This window comes from Emydura macquarii, unplaced genomic scaffold (genome assembly GCF_026122565.2).
Source record: "Emydura macquarii macquarii isolate MOO-44397 ecotype Brisbane River unplaced genomic scaffold, CSIRO-AGI_Emac_v2 contig_2457, whole genome shotgun sequence".
Lineage (NCBI taxonomy): Eukaryota > Metazoa > Chordata > Testudines > Chelidae > Emydura > Emydura macquarii.
In genome coordinates this window covers 2416696-2444617 of record NW_027132594.1, presented here as the reverse complement: position 1 = coordinate 2444617, position 27922 = coordinate 2416696, and the positions used below count along the sequence as shown (strand labels likewise).

The following is a 27922-nucleotide window of genomic DNA, read 5'->3' as shown; positions in this document are numbered from 1 at the left end:
GGTCAGTGGAATCATCTTCACAAATGTGAAACTTGTTTCAGTAACCATTGCTGTGACAGAACCCTCACAGTTCTGTCATGTTGTCATGAACACACTTTGTGTGTTGAACAAGTTCAGAAATTACCATGAATGCAGGAAAGGCACCACCAGGTCCAGTTTCCCCTCCTACCAAATTACAGGAAACTGAGAGGGGAGAAGACTACTGTTCTTTTTTTTTTTTTTTTTTTTTTTTTTTTTTTTTTAAAAAAATCTACTGAGCTGTAGGAATTCGATTTCTAGCACTTTCTTTTGGAGACAAATTCCTCTAATTACCCTTATGTGAAGAAACATCTTTTGCTGATATTTAGCCAAAACTTTCTTGCCAAATCTTCTTACTACTTGATTTTTTTTCTAAAATTCTCCATTAGTATCAGTGAGAAACAGCAGGTTTATAAGCTGATGTTCCAAAAGTGGAGTATAGGTTTATTCACCACATAGGATAATGTGAAATATTCTATCTTCCTTAATAGAACGGAGAAGGTAGCTTTGCTGATCTCCACCCTCCTGTTGGTCTGGAGTTGGGTTGGCAAACACTTGCCTTCACTGAAGACTTAATTTGATCTCTTGGCCTACGGTCCGCATGCTACTTAGTGACTTTTAAGGTCTTAAACATTAATTATCTATGATATATTTTGTATTTAATTTTATACCCTTCAGAAGACATAGGCCTGGTCTATACTACAGAGTTAGGTTGACGAAAGGCATCTTATCTTACTACAGTCTTGCTCCCATTGATGTAAGTGCCCTACTACACCGACATAACTGCACCTCCACAAGAGGAGTAGCATTTATGTCAGTGTACTTAGGGTAAGGCAATGTCTTTGTAGACATTGCATTACTTACTTCGACTGTTTGGCTGTCATTGTCAATTTCACGAGTTGACAAGAAAGGCTGGTAGGCTTCCTGCTGTGAAACTGAGCCTGGCACCAGGCTCCCAACTGGTTCCCTACAGCAGTCAGCCCAGGCCGGCCTCACAGCTGGAGCCCCTGCCCCCCCAAACCAGGGTGACAGCCCCAGCTGTGAGTCTGGTACTGGCTCAGTTTCCAGCACAGAGCCCATTAGTCTTTTTTTTGTCAATTTCACAGCTTCAGCTGGGAGCCCAGCTACTGCTCCCAGCCTCAGCCACCATGAAATTGATAATAAGGCTGGTAGGCTCCTTGCTGTGAACCTGGTGTCTAGTTCACAGCTCTGGCTGTCATCCTGAGGCAGGTGGGAGGCTCCAACTATGAGTACAATAGAAAAAGGCTTTACTACATGGCTTCTTCACCGCCTGGGGTAGATGACTTCACTCATAGAAGAATACTTAAGCTTTTAACAAGGAGGAACTGTTGTATGACCCTTCTGAAGGATTTGGGCTCAGAGAGGCTTTCAGTATAGGACATGCATATTTTTCCTTTATTCTGTCATGCAAACCTATAGGTTTTGTAAAGCAAGACTTGTTACAGAGTACAAAGTAAATCTTCTCCTTTTCTTTGAGGACTTCATTTGAGTATTTCAACATACTCCATATCAATTTCAATTCATGGAGCCACTTGATAGTGCTTACTAACTTTGCAACAATAATTCAGGGATGGAAATTGTCTGAAAATCCAGAATGTGAACTTTAGTAGTAATATTGAATATTCTGTTTTCTTGAGTAGTAAATCTGATGTTGTGACCTTCTACTGTTGCTATTCTTAGGCAAAATATTAGACAGCAACATTTTTGGTAGCAAAACTGGCAGGAAACATATAGTAGACTGCTAAAGTAGATTGCCTTTCATTTCACTGCAAAGTAATATGGGTTAGGCTTTTGTTTGTGTGCTTTTGTGCTTGTGTTATGTGTAATGTACTGTTGAGGACCATAATAGACTTGTTGGGTTTTCAGAAAAGTTAACTGTAAGAGGCATTTGTTTGTTAAAAGTTGCTAACAAGTGTTTTTAAGATAATTAGGGTGTGCTGAATCCAGATATGGTTATCAAGCTGTGTGGTGTGTATAAAGGCTATATTTATTTGCAAGTTTGAGGGTCCTAACATCAAAATTCAGTTTGGGTAACAACCTTTTTTTTGAAAACAGCAGGTTCAAATTATGTTTAGGAAAAGTTATCAACTTGTAACAAAAAATGCCTCTAGATCTCCTATAGAGGATTGATTTCGGAGATTTCTTTCTAATCTGTAAGTGGATTTAGAGTTTGAGCCTGGCTTGGAAAACTGCTGGAAAGGCTCCACTCCCTCCCTCTTATGATTTCATCTCTCCTCCTCTTTCCCCCCTCCCCCATCAATTTTACTGTAGTTAGAATAAACAAGAAAAACTGTTAGGGGAGTTGAAATTCCATTCCGTGTGCATTCCATGCTCCCCTCTAGTACAAGTGAGGGGCCTCATTTGCATAATGGAACCCTGGAAAAGGTTCTCTTACATGCACAGTCCAATGAAGGACTGGCATGATGTAGCACTGCTGACCCCACAGGTTAAAAAATGAATTGGTTTAAATCATGAACCAGCAACAAAAAATTAATTTGAGTCTCTTTATCTGTCTCTGGCTTTTGAGTTTTCAAGGGTCACATTTCCAAGTTTTTCTCTGAAACCATGAGTATTAGAGACATTATTTTTATAAAAAAAACAGATTATTATGTAAAGCCCTAGCTCCTGGAGTCATTAAGAAATAACAAATATGAAGACTCCAATAAAATCATGAGTAGCAACACTGTATAAAGACTAATAGTCTTGGCTTTGCATAAATCTTTCAGTTGCTTGAGGAGAGTGTTAGGGTTTGCTTCTGTGAGGAGTGGCGCTCCAGTAGAAAAGAGGTCCATCAAGCACAGTCTGACACATTTGTGAGGGGCTTCCAGCAATGAGTTCTTAGCCATGGGTGGTTGAATATAGTATGACCATGGTTTAACCTCATCCTGGTCCTTATGGAGTGATTGCAGATGGCCAAGAGGAGGCAGCACAAACCTACAGGGCCTGGAAGCAGGCCATGTTAAACAAGATGCATGCGTAAAACTCTCTGGCCTATCACAAGACATCATTCATTTACAGAGCAGCACTCTGTGCATGTAAAGGAAAGAATGAGGCTATGTCTACTCAGCATTTCAAGCCTGTGGGAGTGAGCTTCCCAGTCCAGGTCAACAGACTAGCTAGGTTTCAGGGTCTAAGCCAGGGCTTGACAAATTTTGTTTTGGAGCTAGGAGCCAGCCCAAAAATTAAGGAGCCATACAACGTGGGCTCAGTGGTGGGACACCTTGGCCAAAGCACAGCGGCTGCTCTCCCCTCCTGCCCCTTCCCCCCCACCCCTCTCCCACAACTTGGGCTCAGCAGCGGGGCACCCTGGCCAGAGCGCAGCGGCCACAGCGCTTCCCCCTTCCCAGTCCTGCCACATGGGCGCAGTGGCGCCCTGGCCACAATGCGGCGGCCACTCCCCCTGGAGAAATACTAGGCACCAGACTTAAATTTCTAGGTGCCATGGTGACCTCACGTCCGGGGTTTGTCGAGCCCTGGTCTAAGCCCCTTCAGAGTCTTTGCAACTTCAGAGTGCTCTCTACGCAGCTATTTTACGGAGATAGCATGAGCCCACCTAGCCCAAGTCTGTCAAGAGGGTGTGGGAGGCATGCTCCAATAGTCTCCAAAATGCTGTATGGATGTATCCCAAGTGGCATCTGAGGCTCTTAAAGGTGCTGAGAAATGGGGCCTAGGTAATCATTCTAGGGAAGAGTCTGCCTTGGAGTAAAATAACTCTGCTAAACGATCTGTTCCACTTTGTACTTAGTTGTGACACTGTCAGTACATTTCCCAGACCTAAAGAAGAGCTGTGTGAAAGCTTGAAAGCTTGGATCTTTTACCAAGGGAAGTTGGTCCAATAAAAGATGTTGCCTAATCCATCTTGCCTGTCTAAGATCCTGGTGCCGACATGGCTACAACAACACTGTGTACAACAAATTGTAGCCGTCTGTCTTTCATGGGGCTCTCTGCAGCTTGGTATTACCGGCCCTTATCTTGACACAGTCCATGGTAGTGCATCACCATGAGCACCATAGCGGAGGCAACTACTGCAGGTGCTTCAGTTCAGCTCTACCAGCCCTAACACTTGGTGGGTCTCAGTACAGCTCCTCAGCTCATCAAATGCCACTCTCCTTTCAGGACCCCAGACACCCTGCCTTTTTGATCCAGTAGTCTGAATTGCTACAGAGTCGTCTCCTTTTGGCAACACATCACTTTCCTGAGCAGAAGGAAATGAGCCTTGGCAGATTCACCAACCTGTACTCTGCTTATCAGTTGCTGCTTAGCCAGTTCATCACACTATCATAAGAAAATAACAATGCATTGAGTGCTGCTTGAATGAAATCTATTGTATTGAAACGTTTGTCTTCAACTGTTTGCCCTGGAATTAGAGCCCCCTGCTCCAAGGTAGCTCACTCAGGTCCATGGGCTCTTTCTCTCTGGAAAAGACAACTCATTTAATTCCTTCCTTTGTCAATTTCATGTTGCAACTTATTTCAAATAAGGAATATTCACTGTCTATAACTGAAATGTGTGCTTATCTAGGTAGTCAGTCTTTACCCAACTGTAGGTACAATGAGTACTTCACATGGTTTGGTTCTTTGTATGCCTTGCTGCATAACAAACAGTTCAGTTACACACTGAAATATGTACATGTATCTTTAGAAATTAAGTTCTTTTTACAGACAAAACTTAGCCAAAATTGAAAATGAATCTTGAATCTTTTACTGTCAGACAGATACTAGTGAAAAAAGCCAAGCCAGGGCAAAGGTTTCGTTTGTTCAGTTCAAATGTCAGTTTCTCTTGCACTTTTAAAATTGCCATTATTGACAATGCAGTGCATGCCATTTGGTCTTATCAAAACTAAATATATTTTCTGACTGAATATCTTATTAGCTTTACCGAAGTGCATCTTTCACACTTCTATCTGGTTATGAAAATACTGTCTTTTTTCTTCTGCTTTTTGTGTCTGTATCTTTAGGATGGATTCCAGAATTCAGGACAGGTGTTTAAAAGGCTGAATATTTTAAAGTTACACAGTTGTTCATTCTCTGGGATGGGTCTTATTATCTGAAAAGTTTTAATTGCCTCAGATTGGGCACTGGAATAGAGTACCAAGAGAGGTGATCAAGATACCATCTCTATCCAGTAGATGAAGGTATGGGTAATGTAGAGAGAATGCAGAGAAATGAATTAGGAATAAATTTTCAATGTGCATGTGTTGGATTAATTTAAATGCTTTTTGGGACTTCTCTCCACATCCCTAATCGTTCTCTTCCTTCCCCCTCTCTTTCTGGTTCTAAAAGGGTGTGAGAGAAATGGGGAAAATAGACTTGAAATCTCTTCTCCCCCCCCAATTTTTTTTTCTTGGACTGTAATGAAACGATCTCTTGAAATTTTTGTGACACCCACCTCTCTACCAAATAGCTAATAATCCAAACAGCTCTCTCAGGAAAGCATGGCTCTATAGCCTGGTGGTTAGGGCACTGACTGGAAATGTGGAAGGCCCCGGTTCAGGGCTCTGCTCTGAACCAGATTCAAGTTCCTGTTCTCTCTGAGGCTTAACATCCCAGGTGAGTGCCTTAGCCACTGCATTCTTGGCTATTGTATGGTGGATGGATCTCTCTGGTTTTGGGTTTCATCTTGGGTCTGGGGAATTTTTTGTGAAAACCAGCTGCTTTCCTGCAAAAAAAAGTTTGTTTTAACGAATCAGTATTTTTCAACAAACACTTTATTGAAAAATTCATGGCTTTCTCTAACCTCTAGTTCATGACTTCGGTGGAGATGTGCAGGTGGGTCTACAGCCAGTACAGAAGCACAAACTGTTTTCATGAATAGCCCTTCCTTTTGTAGCTTCTCTAGGTTTGATGCTAGCCCTGCATCTACTTAAAAGGTGTTGGTAAATTCGACACCTCTCCTCATTTGAATTTCTTTTCCAGGGTTCTCTCTTACTTTAGAGTGAAAGGGCTGTCTGCAGCAGCCATTCCTTCAATCCACTTAACTTTAGAATACCTGCAGGATCCCTTTTCTCCATCCCAAGTGTTCTCAGTGATTCATAGCAAACTATTGGCTATTTCAGTGTATAGCTGTATTTATTCCATTCATGTACAGCACATTTTTCCTTAGAGCTGCACTCTTCAAGATTAGGAAAATTTAATGCACAGTCTGATAACTTAATTTTGATTTGACAATCAATTTTGATTATGAGCCTTCAAAAATCCACTTTCTCTGGAACAGGGCAAGGTTCCCCCAGTGAGGGCTGTTTTTATGCCACTTTCATATTCCATCCCTCAGCTCTTTCAGCTGTGGAACTGAGGGGTCAGATGAAAAAATTAGTCACAAGACTTCATTTTAACAAAAATTTTATTATTTTTTTCCATGCTCAAATCACAGAACCACTCTTTTTCAACTCCCTATATGTTGCTTCTCTTCTCTGGCTCTCCCCTAGAAATCCATTTTCAATCTCCTAAAATTCAACCCGAAAATGACCATTTCAGAAGTGCAATTTCAGCTAGAGTATTTGCTCACATTTTAGCAATACACTGGAAATTCTTGTACGTCTTTTGCCTAAAGATAAAGGTATATTAATGAGGTTAACCTTGATCTTTCAACCTTGACACTTATTTTTAGTGACACCCTTGTCCCCATACATTTTTTTTCTTTTGTTAGCTTGATAGCCTGGCTCCCATTTCCCCCCACTCCACCTCTATGTAGCAGTAGTGTGTGTTCACAAGGATGTTATCAGAGGAAAAAAGGGTTTGGGATGTAAAAAAAGAATTCAGTGAGAGGAAGAATTAATAAAAATAGCATGCAGGAAAAAAGGAAAACAAAATACAGGAAAAGGAATGAAAAAGAGGTTGGATAGTCAGGGAGGGGGTGGGGTGAGAGGCAGGAAGACTAGTATTAATGTAGTAAAGCGTTTCCTTTATCTTAATGCACTAACTTGGAGTCAAATGTTTTCATAGTGTGTAACATTTCACTGTCCTTTTAGCAGCAGCAATATATTTGTACCTGGCATAGCCGGCATAGTCACTTTCTCATCATAGTACTTGTACCGTACATGTATGTGTGCCTTTTTAAAAATGAAGATGGAGCTTCAGGTTAGTTGCTAACAAACAATTGTACTTTTTATCTCTAATTCTTGTAATACAGGGTAGTGTAATCCAGACATTTCCTATACCCTATTTAGACCAAACACTAGATTGGTATTCAATAAACTATCTCATTAAGTGCTTATATTTTATAAAGAGGTCAGGAAAGAGTCATTTCACCATCATAAATCTTTCCTGAGATTGTACTTGTAGGAGCTAGTGTTAGTCTTCACGTGGAACTGTTCTGGAATAGATGTTCTGCTTTAAATTCACATGCTACTTTTAATCCAAATTGTCTTTTCAGGTCTCGATAAGCCCTGAGAATGAAGTACCTGTATTCAGAAAATATCAGTGATATATATCAAAGGCTTAGTTACTTGGTCTGAGTAAAAGTCAACAATGCAGTGGTTCTTTTGAGGACAGTCTCCTTTAGTTCACGCATTTGATGGAAATAAACTGAGGCAATAGCTCAATGCGTTTCCATAATATACTAAGTATACATAAATTGCTGTTTAAAAACTGTACCACTCTGAGCACAGCCTACTCTCCTGGAACAGCAGTAGTGTGAAAATAACTTTTTCTTTGTGGAGATAGGTGTGCCTGCAAAGCTTGACAAAGCTTTGTACAGTGAATTTGAGATGTATGTTGTGACAAGGTGGCCCCTGCCTCAAGTGCTCCCTTGTGGCAGGTCATTCCGGGACAAGTTCACCTGCTTGTCTTGGTCTAGCCATATAAGGAACCACAGTTCAGTTCAAAAGCCTGCCTCTAGGCACAATTTCTGTAAATGATCAATAGTCCACAGAACCCTCCTGATAAAATCATTCTCCCAAAATCCCAAATTACAACAGGTTCACAGTAGTTTCCATGCTCCTTCCCAGGATGTCACTTCCAGCTCACCTTCCTGCAAGTCCATCTCCAATCTGTTCCTATACTTTCTGCCTTTATTCCAGGGCTCAGCCCTCCAGGCTATCTGCCTGACAAACAGCTGATTGGTGACCCAATCATTAGCCACAGTTAATGTGGCTTTTCAGTGCCTGCAGCCCGATATTTCAACAGCTTGTTGACTGTACTGAGCTCAGCCTCTCTGCTGAGGTCCTCTTAATTAGGACCCAAGATATACTTTGGCCTCATTCTCCTACAGGCTCAAGACTGTGGTCTCCTTGACCACATACTATGACAGAATCATTCACCCAGCTCCCAGTGCAAGAGGTGCCAGCTGTCTCTTTTCTTACTCCCAAACTCTGGAATATTTTGAGGCCCTTAAGATGGCATCACTGCAGCACTGGAGGAGTGTGAAGATTCTCAGCACTGATCAGCTTTAAACACCTCACTTATTTGGATCCTTATAGCAACTTCAATCTCTGTTCTGAGTTGGGGCCTACCATTGAAGGTGCTAGCCACTGTGTTGCATCATTTTTCTGTTACCTCATTGTTACATGTGCAGAATCTCTCAGATTTCACTCCAGAGCCACCTTGGAGTGCCTTCAGTTTCTTTGGAGAAGGACTTGTAGGATACTAGGAATAGCCTTTGGGGCATTGCATTCCTTTCATGCCTTGGATCCAGACTTTGGAAGGATATCATGCCAGGGCTTGCTCCAGTGGCATATGGGACTCTATATACAGAGCTCCATGAAGACTCTTTTGGGAGCCACAAGGTCAGTTCTGGCACAGATCACCATCTAGCACTGACACACCACTGGAATCTAGGGGAAAATCAGACCTTCCATTGGAGGGTAGTGATTCCCCTAACCACCCTCTAACCTCTCGTGAGTTGAGGGAGAAGACTCTCCTATCAGCATTCTATCTTAGGAGCAGTCTCCCTCACATCAAGGGTGCATTTTAGAGGCATTTTCTAAACCTGCTGCTGGCAAATAACCTCAGCAGTACAGGAGCAGGATTCCTCACAGCTCATAGTATCTTCTGCCGAGCAGCAATTTTGAGGGTATGGTTGAGAGCCATGCACCATATCTCAAGTCCATCCACTCTTCATTCCCTCCTTTCTGATCCAATCTCTCCTCCTACAAGTTGCATGATTACTTCTGATTTCTGGACACCATCTGCAATGGATACTAATCCACTCAGTTCTGCATTAGCCCACATGACCATCTCCACCCTTCCTCTCCCACTTCCTTTTTTTTTTTTTTTTTTTTTTTTTTTTTAAATGGACCCATCTCACTGGAGGGGCCTGTAGGTCAAGAAGAGAGCCATTGAGTAGGTTCCACAGGAACATTGGGGTAAAGAATTTTATTCTTGCTACTTCTTGGTCTCTAGGAAGAGCAATTGTCTGAAATCTGTGCTACACCTCAGAAACTTTAACAGGTACAAATGAACATTCAGGTCCAGAATGCACACTGGAAGGGATGTTATCTCTTTATGTGGCTCTCAACTTGAAGGACACACTTCCTTTCATGTCATAATCAGTCTCAAGTACCTGAGACTCTGCATGGAGACAGGACATTACCAGTTCAGAGTCCTTCTGTTTTGGTCTATCCATTGCCACGAAAATAGAGATCTTTGCATCCAAACAGCATGCCAAACGCCAAGTGCAGAGAGAGGCAAAAGCTCACTCTTGAATATATTTCTGTTAGAAGGAGCCAGCACTTCCTGTACACTTTACCTCCAATCTGCTGATACCCAAGGTCATAAAGATCAGGTGGGGCAGAGTCAATGTTGTATTAATAGCTTTAATGTTACCTCACCAGTACTGGTACTCCACCTTCTGCAGGTGTCCAGAAAGCCATTTCGCCCGCTGCCTCTGTCTCCGGGCATCTTGTCTCAACAGCAAGGGAGTTTTCTGCATCCCAGCCTAGAGTCACTTCACCTGGCAACATGGAGGATAACCTTTTGACTAATGTGGACTCCCCACACCATTCAGAGTCCAAGCCATCCTATTCCTATCCAGGAAAGGTTCCAGTCTGAAGTGCTATAAACAGAAAAGGATGTGGTTTGCCATCTGGGTCACTAGTAAAGGATTAACTCCATATTAAGCTTGGATCACTGCAGTCCCAGAGTACCATCTGCATCTTTAATTTTGGGGCTTAGGTTTGGGTTCCTTAAAAGTCCACATGGTAAGCTCATTAGGTTTGTTCTTAAAATGAGTATACCTTTCCACCCTATAGTCCCCAGGTTCTTCAACATCATGGTAAATGACTTCCCCCTCATTCCTCCAAAATTAGGGAGCCCCTACTATCATTGGAGTTAATCTTGTCCTAACGAAGCTAAACCCTCCTTTATGAGCTTCTCACTTAAGCCTTCCTAGAGCATTTATTGATCAAAACAAACTCCCTCAAAGTTATTACATCTACTTAGAGGGCAAGTGAGCTTAATACGTTGATGACCAGTGCCATTTTTTGTACTGTGGTCTACAAAGACACAGTGACCAGTGATGACTCATCCCAACTTCATGCCTAAAGTGGCCTCAGATTTTCACCTATCCAATACATTTCCCTCTATGTTCTTCCTGAGATCTTTTGCATTCTAGGGAGATATGTCTCCATACCATAGATGTAATAAGAGCGCTCCAGTCATATCTGGGAAAGACCAAGCCCTTTAGAAAATCAAGCAGGCACTTTGTAGTGTATAGGGAAAGATACCCGTGGAGACATATTACACTTTCTTACTGGACGTGTTGTTACATCTTAGCTAGGAAACCAATACTTCCTGGTTTAAAGACCCACAGCAGCACCATCAGTGGTGAACATTAGACATGGTCCTCTGGTTGGAGATATGCAAAGAAGTAATCTAGAATTCAGGGCACACTTTCCTCAAGCAATACGGTCTTTATCATCATGCTCTAACATCCAGTTTGGGAGAGTGGTGTTACAATCCATATTTAGCTTAGAATTCCTCATTTACCATCCACTTGGAGTGCTGCTTATTAATTTACTACAAGTGAGCATACACAGAGGCACTAAAAAGAAAGAGGTTGCTTACCAGTAACTATTATTTCTGTGTTCACACTACCTATCCACCTTTAATTTAACCATAACACTCTAAAATAGCAGGACCTTTGGTTTAGGAGGAGGAACTGATTCAGCTGAGATGTCTGCTTTTATATATGGTAGGGCAGTGATGTCACCCTCATTCAAGACTGCTTGTACTCCATCCCCTAGACCACACACAACTTTTCAAGGCAGTTCCATAGTTTGACACCAAATATCGCAAGTGGGAGACACAGAAGTGACTCCTGCTCAAGAGTTACTGGTGAGTAATCCCTTTAAGGGAAGGAAGTGTTTGTTCTCCATGCTGTTTGAAACTCCCTTGTACTTTCTTGTCCTGCTGCCTAATCTCATTATGGTTTTTAAAGCAACTGCAGTTTGCCATGATCTTTAAAACTTGTCTTCAAATTTATCGGAAACTACTTTGCAGCACCAGTGTGGAGGATGCTAGTTAATATATTTTGTTTTGCTCTTTAGGCGTATTGCTAAACTAAGATTTTTGATGAATCCTTTGTCATTAATAGGATTTAATTGTTAATAACTTCAAGCTATTTCATAGTGACAAAGGATTTGCCGGACTGGATTAAACCACTGTCCCCTCTAGTCCAGTGTCCTGCATGTGACAATGACTAATATATGATTGGTTTTTTTGTTTATCTCTCACTCCCTGCGTGACAATTGTGCAGTTGAATTGTGTAGTTCTCTTGGGGGGTATCTGGGGTATTCATGCTTTGTGGCACACACAAATCATTATAGTATTCAGGAAAGAGATCTAATTATCCTTACTATCATTAACTAAACATATGGCTATCTTACACCATAGCTACCCACACTTCAGCGACAGTGTGGATGGAACTTATTTTTCTTGTCTCATCACTAAAAGAGAAGCTCCTTAGCAGTTGGCAGCAAAGAGCCTGTGAGACAGTAGAGCAGTCTTTCCTAGTACAGTGATGGGTTCTTGCATACACTAGAAAGATCACTGTTGATGACATTACACAGTCAATGATATTATCAGACGTCTCTTAAATTTGCTAGACTATTTGACTTAGACCTCTTGCTGAAGTTAATTCCACAGACTGACTACATGTGGTGTGCAATAGGTCCTTTAATTTGGTTTACCTATAACTTCTGTTAATTTTCAGTGTTCCCTCATCTGACCCAGTGAAACAATTTTGGCTCTTCCCTGTATAATCCTGATTATTCGGATTGTCTACAGTACTTCATTTCCATGCTAAATCATTCTAACTTCAAGTAGTTTGCTAAAGATATTGCAGTTTGCACAAGTGAGAGTATGCATTTTACCAATGCACTTGATCTCATTGCATGCAAAGTATTTCTTCGTTGTTAATACTAGTAGAATAAGGAAATGTAACAAATACAATATTTGACATTCATATTGTCTGAATTAGTCTTTCTGAATAAATATTATTGCTGCATGTTTCCCTCATATTTTAATATACAAAAGCAGCATATCAAACATAGGGTGTCTAGTTTAGAATAGTTTTTAATTTTTTTTTAAAGTAACTTTAAAAAAAAAAAAAAAAACTTATTGAGAGTGCACCCAATGTTGGCAACTTTTTAATGCAGTTAAATGGACATAAGTGAAAACACAATAAACATAGTGACTTCATTTGGTTTTTCAGATGAAAATTGGGATGATGATCAGCTGCTTGGATTTGAACCTTGCAATGAAAACCTTGTAACAGGTTGCAACATAATCAATGGGAAATGTGAATGTGACACCATTCGCACCTGTAGTAATCCATTTGAGTTTCCAAGCCAGGATACTTGTCTGTCAGCTTTAAAAAGGATTGAAGGTAAGCACTTGATTTCAGTAATTTTCAACTTGTAATTCCTTATTGTGTATCTTTCACTAGGGCCTAGGTGATAATCCTTGACCCTTAGAACAATTTCAGTGGTTTCAGGGAGTAACTGCCTTTAACTTCCTGAGAGAACAATAAAAGTGCAGGTTTTTTAAGTCTTAAAGATATTAACACTGTGGAGTCTGAGGAAGATGAGGTGTCTTGAATGATAAGCCACAATTTGAAAATGGATGAGACTGATATCTCTTTGTGCTATAAGTGTCTTTTAAAATGCATTTTACTGCTTACAAGCACAAAACTAACCCAACTTGTGCTTTAGGTGTCCCCTTTTGACCTTTTGTGCGGCTTCAAAAATTGTTTTATAGTTCTGGAAAAGCAAGTTGTTCAAAATTACACTTAAATTTAAAGTGATAGCCCCTATATTCGTTCATGAGTCTATCGTATCTTAAATGTCATTAAATAAAGAGGTTAAAAAAAAGTAAGGTGTTCTTGGTTGCCTTGATTCACAATTTTCTGTACGATACTGGAATTGCTATTCCTTTTTCAGAAATATATAATGTAGAATTATTCATACTAGTACTTCTTAGATGCTTGTCTTCCTTTTGTTCTAGTTCACTTTAGATTAACACTTTTGTATGAGTTTATTATGCTCAGATTCACATTTGTTGTCATAGCATTTATGACATTGCTATATCACATGGTACGTAACAAAGCAGTCCTAAGTTCAGCCAAAGAGTCAGATCAGGGATATCATGTTGCAATCAAACTTGCATGAAGTACTTTCTTCAAACTTCTCTGAGCTGGGATGGAAAATGTGGTAGTTCTTGACAGCTGTCTCTGCAATTTTACTTTGTCATAACATTTATTTTCCAACACATCCTAAGAATTTACAAGGAGATTATTTCAAATATGTGAATGAGTGAATTGACCTCAACTAAAAGTCCAAAGCTGTAACTTCACGTGGTGAATCAATGCAGTGTTTAAAGTTAAATGTTCTAAAAGAATACTAGTCATGTTGGTTTGAGTTATGATGGTATTTTAAATAAGTAAACAAACAAGTTTTGTCAGGAAAACAAAATGTTTTTAAAGACTTGCTTAAGTGTTTGAAACTTAATTAAGCAATGGAAAATGACAGTAATTTGAAAATGTGCTAAAGTTCTCAAACTAGAAAAATAGGGAATAATAATTAGGCGAGTGATTATTTCTCTGTGCTGGGTCTGATCTGTTAGTAGCTCACCCACAGTAGGGGGTTGTACTGCTAGTTTATTGGATATCAGACTCACTAATTGAAAGATGTGGTTTTTTTTTTGGTTTTTTTTTTAAATTTGTGCAAAATGTGTGGTTAGCGCTGGTCTAGTAGTGTAGTAGGACCAAGGGATGTGTCTGAAGTGTGAAAGGTAGCAAAGAAACTATCACTTAAATTTTAAAACAAGGCTCAAACTTGATCTGCTGTTATTTCACAATTCATAACTTGAAGTGATGGAGAGAGAAGTTCTGAATTCTAATCCTGATTCTGACAGAGACAGCTTCTGTGGTTTTAGAGAAACTGACTGAGAAACTGACTGAGAAGCTGTGACTTGACCATCTCCGAAAACAAGTGTATAATATTGATCTGAACAAGAGTGTTCTGAGGATTAATGTTTGTAAAGTACATGGATAAAAGTCAAGTACCTTTTCAAACGTCTAATTAATAATCCCGTAAATTAGTAATGTTACTGTTTGTATTTCTGGGAGATAATAGTGCACATGTTTTTGTATATCCTAACAAGCTTCAAATGACATCTACTATCATGTGTAATTTATTTCTAAGTGATTTAGCCTGTACTCTTCTTTCTACTTTGTACTGCTTGTGAAGCCCTTCAATTATGAAACTATAGAAAAGTCTTTGAAGAAACATTAAATACTTCAAGAGTGAACAGAACAAGTTTTGTCTTTTACTGGTTTTTTGCTCTATTTGTTTGTTTTGAACAGAGAATACTTTGAGAAAATAAAAATATTCAGGACTCTCTCTCCTGGAACACTGAAATGCTAGTTAACATGTAAACCATTGTCACTTCATGACAAAGCCCTAATGCAATTTTCTTCTCCAAGAGTTTTGAGCTAAGTTCCTAACAGGTGTTCGTTGCTGATAGCGAACTACTCAAAGCATCATACAGAACATGATTTACAGCATCTGACTTTCCACAGATTAAGCCTATTTCTTCTGAATTAGTAGCAAAAGGGGAGGGAGAGAAAATGGTATCCACAACAGATTTTCTTGAAGAATATGACAGAGGACAATTAAATGACAGCATATTAAGTGTCAACCCTGTGGATATACTTTTAACAGGACTGTTCCTCCATCTACGAGCTGAGAAACACAAAAAAACAAGAGGGGTAGTCATGTTAGTCTGTATACAGCAAAAACAACGAGAGTCCTGTAGCACTTTAAAGACTAACACATTTAATTTTTGCAGGCATAAGCTTTCGTGGGCTGTAACCCACTAAGTGGGTTATAAGAAAAACAAAATAAAGGACACAAACAGCAAACCTCATGTGCATTACTATCCATTACTGCAGTGCAATAAAGGCCATATTATGAATGCTGCCAAATACACTTGTGAGGCAAAAAAAAAATTCTTGGGACTTTATTCTTGTAAATACACAGGAATAAGCTATATTAGTGTGACTGCGTTCGCACCAGGGAGTTGTACTTGTTTAATTATATTGGTTTTTCAAGTGGTACAAAAACTCTGGAGACAAGCACTGCGTGATTCACTGTTATCTGAGAATTAGGGAAGGGCAAAACATTTTGGCCAAACTAAGAATCTCCCTGAGCCTTCGCTTAAACTGTGCTCCTACGTAGGCTAAAATAGGGCTTCAAACATGTTAGTTTGTATCTTTACTAGAATTTTCAGTTGCATCAAGATAAAGGGATTGAGCTGAAATAAACATGGAAAACACACCCTTTTTGCCTGTCAGGACATGGCCTGTGTATTTTAAAATTTAGTCTTAATCTAAAAATTGATTGTGAACAGGACTCTTACTTGACAGATGTGTTCAGTGTTAAGTCTGCTAAAACAGCACAATCAAGCTCCCCGTTCATGTTTTTGATAAATTTAACAGATTGGGCTTTCTAAGGACATGTCTACACTCCAAAATTTTTGTCGACGTAACTTACATTGGCATATAGCACTGCAGTTATTAAATAGTGTACATGCATGCGCACAATTGGGTCGTTATGTTGGTGGTTGTGTTATCACCAGAAAGGCTTGTATCAATTGTATTGTCGGTGTAGGACATTGTGTGATGTCTTCTGAAAGCCAGTACCAGTTGATATAAGCAATGCAGTGTCTATACTGATACTTCGCTGACCTAATTACATCAACTGTGACTCTACGCCGCTTGGGGAAGTGGTGTTACTAACACGGCGTAGAGAGGCATGTACATAGGCGGGAGCCAGATTTGAGTGACGTCTTTCACAGCTAGATGGACACAAGGCAGCTTCTGTCGACCTAAGTCTCTCTCACCGAAAGGCATTTTTCCCACTCCTTGAATCAGTTGTGTAGCTGTTTTCTGAAAACTCTCCAATTTTTCACATGCCTTTTAAAATGTGGACGCCAGAACTGGATGCATTGTTTTAATGTCAATAGTGATGTATACGTATGTTAAAAATCACCCTCCTACTTCCCTATATATATTCCCAAGGATCACATTAGCCAGGTATGCCACAGCGTCACACTGGGCGTTCTTGTTCAGTTGCATGTTTGTTATGACCCTGAACTCCGTTTCAGTCATTGCTGTCCAGGATACTGTCCCACATTCTGTAGGTATGGCTACATTCTTTGTTCCTTGAGACAACTTTGCATTTGACTGTATTTTTATTTTAATGGGTCCAGCTTATCAAGCAACCCACATAACTCTGTGTGACTGCACTTATTTACTACTCCACTTATTTTTGTATCACAAATTTTGTCAGTAGTGATTTTATATTTACTTCCAGGTCTTTGATAAAAATTGACTCAGGCCTAGTACCTGTCCCTGTTACTACCCCCACTAAGACATCCCCTTTTGATGATTCCCCATTGACAACTACTTTTTGAATCTGTCCATTTCTTAATCTATTTAACATATGATCTATTGTATAGTGCTGATTTTTTTTAATCATGATGTTGTGTGGCTGTCAAATACCTAGTCTAAATATATTACATCTGTGCAGTTCTTATCAGCCAAACTTGTAATATCAAAAAAATGAGATCATGGTTTTGTGGCAACTAGGTCTTGTCAAACAAGCATGTTGACTGGCATTAATTACATTTTCATTATACATCAAAGGCATCCACACCCCAGAAATCAGAGCACTCCAATAGAAAGGAAGACAACCCTCTCTAATAGAGTGTCTCTCCCTCCTCCCCACTCCCCCTCCCTGATTGCACTCCCTCCCCATACAACCTCACCTTTTCATATATCAGGGTGGGACACATCACATACCAGAGTCACTTTCACCTTTTATCATGGGGAGGAGGCAGCAGGGGATTGAAAACCAGCATTACCCTCACTATTTCACAGGGTAGAAGGGAAACTCTTATTGGCAACTGATGTGCAGGGGGCTTATAGTGTAGATGGAAAGTGCATATGGCATTATCCTTGGCTTTTCATATAAGGATGTTGCAAGGTCTCTTTTGCTGACAGTCAGTCATTTGTCAGTGTTAAATATTAAGAACCTTCCCTTCCTTCCAGGGAGGGAAGTAAAGGAGGATAAAGTCTTCTCAAATTTCATTTATCACTTAAGTCAGGAAACAAACCTGTAACTCCCAGTGCCCAATTTCACTGCTCATTACTAACTCCTTACTCCAGGAACACTGATGCACAAATAACTACATTTTCTTGAGGTCTCTGACTTTAACTGGTTAATGACATGGAAACACATTTTTGTGTAACTAACAATTAGAAAACTAAGTAAAGAAACAAGTACAAAGTAATTAAAGATAATAAAAATAAATTGCTAGCAACATATGAGCAGTTATTCAATATTTTGTTTTATCCTCATTGTTCAAGGTGTAGCCCTAGGTTTTGTTTACTGCACACCATTGAAACCCTGCTCTGAAGACAGAATTATTTATTTTCTCATGGGGTTTCCTATGGCACTTAATACTGTAGTATCTGAGTGTTTCACAGACATTTACTGAATTTATTTTCACAATACCCCTATGAGATAAGGAGGGTAGGTAGGACGTGCATATATGATCATGTAGACATTGAGCAGAAACTCTTCAATTTATTATATTTTTGATAAGTAGCTTTGAAACAGCTTGATACAAAGATTTCATACCTTGATACAATGAAATAATCTTTCATCCAGTATCCCAGATGTGACAGTTCAGGGAAATTCTTATGTTATTCATTTGTCTTGAAGTGTAAATATGAGATGTGAATGAGTAAGGACCTACTTTTGTAAATCAAGGCAATGGGTCTTAAGTTATGACCAGGAAGACAACCGCCCCCAATAATCAAGAGGTCACTGAAGAGAGTATCTGCTGTTGATCCTCAACCCCTTGTGTTTCGGGATTCTTGGTAGTCGTCATCTCCTGTTGTTCCTTCAATGTTGTTTATTTGGGACAACCATAGAATTATGGATGCGACTAAAAATGTATATTCTAAAAGGAGAATCCCAAAAGTGGACCAAGAGTCAATGGCATTGCCTAATTAGGATTGGACAATGCATTTGGGGTGAGAAACCTGTGATTCCCTTGATTTTGATCAGAAGATCACGGGAGTCATGTGGGATGAATCCACTCTGAGTTTCACTCCTAAAAGACCAGGTAAATGAGGAAGAAATGTGCACCTCTTGACGTCACTACAGCTGACAACTCCATCTGATATACCTATTCCCCTTCTAAAGAAATAGCGACAAAGGACTTGTCTACACTTAGTGCTGCAGCAGTATTACAAGCAATATTTAGCTGAGGCACAGAGAGATGAAGGTCAAAATATGCATTAATTTTAGGTGTCCAATTTTTGAGGCACCTGGAACCTGATTGTCCGAGTACTTAACATTATATTCCATAATAAAGGTTGAAAGCATAACTCCTGTTGACTTTAGTTGCAGCTGAGGATGCTCAGCACCTCTGCATGTCCGATCCCAAGGTACCAAGTTGGGCTTTCCAGAAACTGAGGAACACATAATTAGTGACTACCTGTTTTTTAAAAAAAAAGTTGGTTTAAGTGATTTGCCAAGCATCCCTTAGGAATTCTGTGGCAGAGACAGGAGTAGAATCCAGTTCCTTTATGCTTTAACTATGACTGTCCTTTCTCTTCCTGTAGTGCCCTGATTCATTCATTACATTCCCAAGTTCTGCAAGAAATGAAGCAGGGGTCCTATAGACAAGTCGTCTTTTATACCACAACCCTGCTTCATCCCTAAAGCCAATCTATCTGATGCACTGAGGGAGGCAGAGTTCTTCTGTGGAAGATTAGTTTTTGATCATCATAGTGTGCACACACTGGGGCTGAATAAAGGTTGCACAGGCAAGCTTGATTTTTGTCATTTTCTAACTTTTGACTCCTTGACTTTACAACTTTCATGTTCTTTTAAGTGTGTGTGTGTGTGTGTGTGTGTGTGTGATTCCCTGGGTTTTTAAAAAAGCAAATGGGGGGGCAGGGGAGTCATGTGGCATTGATACCCAGGTTAGATCATCAGCAAGGTTGGAATGCTTAGCTTCTCTGCCACCTAATCTAATGGAGTAACTCATAGCAGTGGTAGGTCATTCCTACATCCCTGTATCATCCCTGTGGACCAGCATGAGAAGGGGATGAGATACTCCCTACTTGTGGGTTTCATAGATAACGGCTAACAGCAGAGGAATGGTGAGACTCTGACCTTGGATCCATTCCAGGTTTTTTAGGACAGCATGCCTTAGTGGGCACAGACTGTTTTGTCCATTTTCCCAGAAGCTTGACCCTTTTGGCCCTATCTCTGTACTGGTCCTGTCTTTTTCCTACCCCTGACTCCTCCTCGTCACAGTTTTAGTTCCTTGTTCGTCTCATCCTATTCCTAGTCTTTCTTCCAGGCTTGCTGCCCAAGTTCCAGTCTGCCGCTCCCACACTCACTCCCTGTTTGTCTGCCCAGTCAGTCCCTCCCAGCTCCTCATCTGATCTTTCTCTTCACACCTCCCCTACTGGCTCCCAGCCTTGGTATTCCTCCCTTGGCTCTTCATCCAATATCAATTTCCTGCCCTTCCCTCTTTTCTCTCCCTCACTCATTGTCCCACTTTTTGTCCTGCTGGTCCCAGATTTCTCCCTGCAGCCCAGCTTTTTATCAGGTCAGTCTCCCTTCCCCTCACTGGTTCCTAGTCCCTGTCTTTTGTCCAGCCAGTCACCCCATGTTCCCCTAGCTCCTCATCTAATCTGTGTTCCCCTCTATCCCAGGTTTTTGGCACAACCTTTCCTCCCCTCCGAGCCCTGCTCACCAGCTCAGTCTTTCACCAGACTCCTTGTCACATTCTACCCCTTTCCTACCTCCTGTCTGCCTACTTCCTCTTCTGAGTGCTGGCAGGGGGAGGGTCATTGAGAGTGTGGGGGAATCAGACGCCCTCCCTTCCATTTCAGTGTCTTGTACCACCCCAGCCTGAGGCAGCTAGAAGCTGCTGTTAGCTGTAGCTTTGGGCTAAAGCATGCTCATTCCGTTCTGTGGGGAAGGGAGATGCACAGTCTAGTCACCAGGAGGAGCCGGGAGAGCTTTCAGAATAATTCTGCCTGAGGTGGATACCCAGCATGGAAAAATTCTGTCTGAATGGTTGGTTTGGCAAAGTTTTATGCATAATTGAAAACCGGGTCTGTCATGGGAAGTACCCGGCAACCAGTCCCACCTATAAGTGTTCACATTACCTATGGTTAAAAACTTAATGGTCATAAATTTCATATTTCAGGGCATGAGAATTTGAATAAATTTGAGGCTAGAAAAAAACATCTGAGCAAATTATAATGTAAATAGAGGGGTTTCTTGCATCTTCCTCTGAAGAAAGAAGCATCAGGTACTGGATCATAGTAATTAGGATACCAGACTAGGTGTACCAGTGGACTGATTTGGTGCAGGAATTCCTGTGTTCTTGAGCTTAGGACAGTAATGCTCTTCAGCTTCTGGAGGACCCTATTAATGGCAGTTTGATCCAATAACTGGGAAGTCATGACAGACCTGGATCGTTGGGAGTTTCCAGAGTCTGAACCTGGGAAGAGTCAAGTTGAGCCTGTGAGCATGAAAGAATCGGATGGCTCTCAAGATCATCTTTCTAGAAGAAAAGAAGAAGTTGTTAGCAGATGGGCTAAGTTAAAGAGCAGTGTTTCCTGCAAGATATTCTGCACCTCCTTTTTTTCCTAAACACAGAGACCTGCTGGTAGTGCCTCACTTTTAGAGAGAACCCACATCTTTCACTAACTTCAAATGATAATATGGGGGGTGCTCAGCACCTAAAGAAATCTTCCCCCGAGGGGTATAGGTGGGGAATTCCTCAGTTCTTCTCATCAGCTATGAAAACCCATTGTAGTGTTGTCTAGCTAAAGGACTCCCTAATCACCAGTCCTCTGTGATTTGAGAGGGAGAGGAGCATTCTAAGTTTATTCCTCAGCAGTCTGCATACCAAAGGAAGAAAGAAATCCTCAAATACTTTGATTAGACTGCAAGGCTGTGTGTCCAGATCTCTTGTTATATGTGTTAAGCATAATGGGGGGTCCTGATTCTGATCTGGGTTTGAGTACTACTGTAACACATACGGACTGTGGGTTAGGAAGCAATGGCTTAGTAATAAACAGAGAGCAATGAGTGCCACTAGATGCAAAGAAATCTTTCCAAAACCCTTAACTCAAATATTCCTAAACACCTCTTATATCAAGCTTATATTAAAATACACAAAGTGACCGGATCTAGAAAATGTGTTTTAAATGTGAAAATTAAAATAATTTTAAAAAAATGTTTATTCAGAAATTATGTACTTGGTCAAGTAAATGCATACCGTCTCTGCAGCAGACATTATCTTCTGGTGGGAAATGTGGTCAAACTTCACTCTAGAGCAAATATAGTTCTTTACACTTTTTTGGTCTGGACATAAAAACAGGTGTTGATGCACTTTAATTTCATGTATCTCTTTCTTTGTTGAGGAAGAGGGACTCTTGCTACTCTTTTTGTTCCCCCGCTCCCACTTCCCCAATTTTTATTTTAAAGTTCCTGAAATTTGCTGATTATTAAGATGGTTGAAGTTATTTGAAACATACTTCTTGCATTCCATTATTCTTACATGTAGCTGAATAACTCTAAAGCTGGTCTAACAGGTATTACAGCATTTGCTGAAACACTAAATTTGAGAAGGCAGCTTCATTCTAAATATTAGTCTTCAATTGTTCATAAATTTCAGACTTCTTTTGGGCTGAAACTTCACCTGCGTGGTCTCAAAGGTTGGTAATTCTTGGAGAATTAGAGCTACATAAGTTGAACGTCTATTGAATTATATGAATATTGGAATAAATCTTCCACTTTCAAAAAAAATTCATATATTTTTTTGCTTAAATAACTCAAATGGCTGAACTTTAAAACTTGGCATGCATCTTCAATGAGGAATGTGATCTTGGCAAAGGGCCAAATTTTGCCCTTGAATGTGCTCATGTTGCCTGTTAACTAAAATGGGAGCCAAACACATATATTTGAAGGTAGAATTTAGCCCAAAGTGTTGGCGGAAAATTGTTTAGTAGTAACTTAAAACCTTTATTAGTAATATGTTTTTGTAGGCCAGATTTGTACATTTTAAATTTGTGCAAAAGCATGCACCACAGTTTGAGGAGAGACCAATGTGCAGTTTAAATTGCTTCTGCCAGTTCTCAATTTTGTGCAAAAAGGGAACTGGAATTAAATCAATACCAAACATGATTTAATTAAAAGTACCTCCTTTGCACAAGAACCCATCTGTGAGCGCAGATTACTGCACAAAATGTTTAACTGCATAATTAAAGTCTATTCTAGCTAATAAGAGTTTTGTAAATAAGTATTTAACTGCAGTTCCAAATAGAGATGCATTCTGCTCAAGGCTCCCTCGGTGAGGGATTAGTGGTGTGTTCCTCATCTTCTCTATCTCTAGACAATGCCCTGTGTATATTGTAGCAAGTTGGATGTAAATTCCATGGCAGAGCCTGTGACAATTTGGAAATTCTGCAGCTTTCAGGTAGATTTAAAAAAAACAAGCTTTTCTTATTGAATTAAACGTGGAAATTGATGTTGGTACAGTATTCCTTTTTTGTTCAAGGAAAACAGGAAAATAATGATTTATTTTCATATTGTGCTTATGTTCTTACGTGTTGCAGCTGAATTTTATTGATGGTGAATAACTTCATTGTATAAGTTTGTGCTGGGGGGTGGAAAAGGAAAGGGAGAAGCTCAGACAGCTGGCTAGGGGACATTTGGAACCTTTGGCATTCAGGAAGTCATGGGATGTGGGTTGGGATTGCAGGAGAGGCACACTCTGCTAAAGTAATTAGCAGTGAAATAATATTGACATTCAAGTTCTCATCTTGAGATTGAGCGTTAACACTTCATAGAGACAAATGGGTGCTGATCATATCTCGTTTTTAGCTATTTGAAGCTGTCATTGGCAGACATCCATGCCATCTGATGCTTAAGGGCTTCTATTCAGATACTATGAATTGTCCCTGGACTCATCAAAATGAAAACCTATAACAGCTGAGGGTAAGCTACCATTACAGATTGCTGCCAATATTATTCAAGCACATTTAATGCCTGGTCCTCTTCTCCTGCCCAGCCACACCTTGATTTCCTTTCTGGGCAACTTTGTCTTCCTTTTATATGCAAGTTCTAAAGCAAATGCTGTGAGACATAACAAGATTTTCTTCTCTTACCCTGGAACCAAACTGCATTTAAACTTTATTTTCAGGGTAGTTGCCTCTGGCAAAGCCTTTTACAGGAGGCTGCAGTAGCCATTGCTGGGATCAGAAGTTCTCACTACCTGTGCTTTACAGGAAAATAAAATCTGGCTGGAGTTCTGAAAGCTATGTGAGGTTGCTGTCTGGCCTGAACATTGGGATGACGCCTTTGGGGTAGGTCTGTCATATGATTAAAAAAGATTGTGATTAATCGCAGTTTTAATTGCACTGTTAAACAATAATAGAATGCTATTTAACTATTTTTGGATGTTTTCTACATTTTCAAATATATTGATTTCAGTTACAACATAGAACACAGTGTACAGTGCTCACTTTATATTATTTTTCATTACAAATATTTGCACTGTAAAAAATATGCGTATTGTTTGGTTCACCCCAGACAAGTACTGTAGTGCACTCTTCACCGTGAAAGTGCAATTTACAAATGTATATCTTTGTGTTACATAACTACTCAAAATTAAAACAATGTAAAATTTAGAGGCTACAAAAGTCCACTCAGTCCTACTTCTTCTTCAGCCAGTTGCTAAGAAACAAGTTTGTTTACATTGACTGGAGATGATGCCCACTTGTTTAGTGTCACCTGAAAGTGAGAACAGGCGTTCACACGGCACTGTTGTAGCTGGTATTGCAAGATATTTACATGCCAGATATGCTAGACATTTGAATGCCCCTTCATGCTTGGGCCACCTTTTCAGAGGACATACTTCAATGCTGATGATGTTCGTTTAAAAAAATGCCTTAATTAAATTTGTGACTGAACGTCTTGCGAGAGAATTGTATGTTTCCTGTGCTATGGTTTTTACCTGCATTCTCCCATGTATTTTGTTATGGCAATCTCAGATGATGACTCTGCACATTTTGTTTGGTTTAAGAACACTTTCACTGCAAAACTGACAAAACACAAAGAAGGTACCCATGTGAGATTTCTGAAGATAGCTACAACACTTGACCCAAAGTTTAAGAATCTGAAATGCCTTCTAAAGGGAGGCATTGAGGCATACCTCATCGAGAGGGATGAGTTGTTGAGGAACATGCTGTCAGAAGTCTTAAAAGAGAAACACTTGCTTGCAAAAACTACAGAACCCAAACCACCAAAAAAGAAAATCAACCTTCTATTGGTGGCATCTGACTCAGGTGCTGAAAATGAACGTGCATCAGTCCTTACCGCTTTGGATCATTATTGACCAGAACCTGTTATCAGCATGGAAGCATGTCCTCTGGAATGGTGGTCAAAGCATGAATGGGCATACGAATGTTTAGTATATCTGGCATGTAAATACCTTGCAACTCCAGCTACAAAACAGCCATGTGAACACCTGCTCTCACTTCAGGTGACATTGTAAGTAGGAAGTGGGCAGCATTATTTTCCCATAAATGTAAATAAACTTGTTTGTTGTAGCGATTGCCTAAATAAGAAGTAGGACTGAGTGGCCTTTTGTAGGCTCTAAAGTTTGACATTGTTTTTGAGTCCAGTTATGTAACAAAATAAAATCTACATTTGTTAGTTGCACTTTCACGATAAAGAGTGCCCTACGATACTTGTAGTAGGTGAATTGAAAAATACAATTTCTTTTATCTTTTTTACGGTGCAAATATCTGTAGCAAAAATAATATAAAGTGAGTACTATACATTTTGTATTCTGTGTTGTAATTGAAATCAATATATTTTAAAACTTAGAAAAAATATCCAAAATATTTATAATTTAAATTGGTATTCTATTGTTTAATAGTGCAATTAAATTGCAGTTAATTTTTTTAATTGAGTTAATTTGTTTTGAATTAATTGCTTGAGTTAACTGCCGTTAATTGACAGCCCTACTTTGGAGTTGTGGGCTTGTGTGCTAGACCGTGGCCTGTCTTCTGGGCGAAAGCTGACCGTATGGATCTTGTATTTAAATATGTAGTAGGTGATGCTGGTGGATTATAAGTCTTAATTTATGTGCGATTTTACCATGTACAAAGTGTCAGCAATGTACTGGGCTAGTATCACATTGAAATTTGTGTAAGTAAAAAAAGATGCTGCAAATGCGCACTTATTGGGGGCTATAGAAAATTATAAAAATAATATGATCATTTAATTGGACAGCATTGGAATTAATACCAGCAAGTTAGTTTGGTTATTTGTTCAAACTGAAATCAGAAATTCAGGCTTTTGAATGTTAAAATGTGCTACCTTTAAAACTGTGTGAAGGTAGGTTTTTGTTTAATTTTATTTAATACTTTTAGAGAATGGCATGTAAAAAAATGTGCGCTGTCTAAAATATCCAATATATAAGAATGTTTAGTCACTTGAAGCTAGAACTGGGTGGAGGAAGGGATTCTGCTTTGTGGAGTACTTTGGAAATATTGGTTTTGTTTAGGTTCGGGTTGCCCTGGAGCAGCAGACCCTTGATGACCTGCGGTCTTCAGCAGTCTGCCAGGTGATGTGGCAGGAAATAAAGCTGGTTTCTGACAAAAACGTCTCTACAAAACATTTTGATTTTGATACATTGGCAAATTTAGAGAAAGCATTTTGAAATATTTCAGAAAACTTAACCTGTTTTTAAATAGTGTGGAAACAGATTAATTGTCTCTGTCCAGTATTACCTGTTCTGACACGGAGTTGTGGATACTTAAAAGTAATACAGCTATAGCCTTTTGTTGAAATATTTTATAACTCAGTTCTACAGTATTCCCCAGTGAATCGGAGCCGCTATCTCTATGGTTCCCACTCTAGTTCTCTATCTTCTCCATTTTTCTAGCATTGAAAAAGCATTGATTGCTGTGCTTAATCAGAGCAATGACCCTTTCTACTGAACACTAATAAGTCTTAACATTAACATAGACCGAAAAATAAGAGCTGACAAGAACCATCTGGATTGTAGTGAAGCCATTTATATTGTCGCATAAAATCCTATACTCAAAATTAATTCAGATTTGGTTGGGTAAAATCATCTGCCCATGAGTTGAAAACAGACTTAAGGCCTTAAACAAAGGGTAATTGATAAATTGTTAAGTATGGTTGGGGAGACATTTAGTGGGATTTTGCAGGGATCAGTGGAGGAAGTAAAGAGTAATTTTAATGAAAATAGAGGATGATATTAAAGTGGGGAAGTGTTTAGACAGTTACAAATGCAGATATGGCTATGCATTAGAAACATAAGCAAGAAATAAAATGAGAAACAACTTGGAAAAAATGCAAACGAATATTGTACTTGTGAACAAGTATAATCCAGCACAGATTCAATGATCAGGTGAAATGAGAAAAACAGTGATGTCAGCAAATGCTTGGGTGTGATACAGCTAAATGATATATTGAGTGGCTGGCTAGTGCAACTTTTAGCTGCATATGCACACAACCTCAGAAACTGGTGTTTGTACTTGATACATTTGGAAAGATGCTAGATTCTGGTTGCAGGCTGTTTGTGGCCTGCAGCTAGAAGCTTAATGGTTGACAAAAATGGCAGCTCTATGAGGGCTGCTCCCCTTACTATGTTTTGCTCAGAGACCTTGAGGGAACAGCAGAAGGTGGGGGAGAAAGTTTAGGGAGACTAAGATAGTGTCATGTCTCGGAACCAACTGTAATCTGGAGAAACTCCTCGTCTGGGGAGTAGGGAACCAGCCACAAGGCATGCACCCTTGAGTATCCAGTCTTCCTGTCTTCTGTATGTTTCTGTGTTTGAATCAGTATAGAAAGTTGATTAAGAAATAATTAGAATGCCTCAAAATACAGATGTAAGGTCACCGCTCCCTCGGGGCTTTTCTACATCTGAGAAAGGGGCCAATGGAACACAGATCTCAAAATCTAAGTTGGAGGAGCTGGTGGGCTACCAACAGGACTCTCTTCCAAGTGTTCTCCGTATCCCCTGAACTTCACTGAGCTTGTGCTTGTGGGTGTAACTTGCTGTGAGAAAGTAGTAGGTTTCCCCTTCCACAATGTATCTTCTTCCACCCCCAGCACAATTCTATTGTATTTTATTAAAGGACAAAAGATTATTGGTGAAATGGTTTTGGCTGGTTTCAAAATGATCTTTCACTTTTATGCAAGTGCTTCAATTTTATGTATGGCAGTAGTCTCAGTTACCCTCAGAAGCATCTTGACATAAGATAGTTGATTGGTTCCCCCCTCCTCTCTTCTTTCCACCTGCTGCCC

The 27922-nt window shown here is 39.8% G+C and overlaps 1 protein-coding gene across 2 annotated transcripts in view; it reads left to right on the top strand.

Annotated features, from left to right (window-relative positions):
* CRIM1 (cysteine rich transmembrane BMP regulator 1) overlaps positions 1 to 27922 on the top strand; it is a 306588-nt gene that overhangs the window by 7742 nt on the left and 270924 nt on the right. For both annotated transcript variants that reach the window (XM_067562678.1, XM_067562679.1), the window contains exon 2: positions 12688 to 12861. In XM_067562678.1, coding sequence (XP_067418779.1) covers positions 12688 to 12861 — 174 coding nt within the window. The remainder of the gene's footprint in view (positions 1 to 12687; positions 12862 to 27922) is intronic.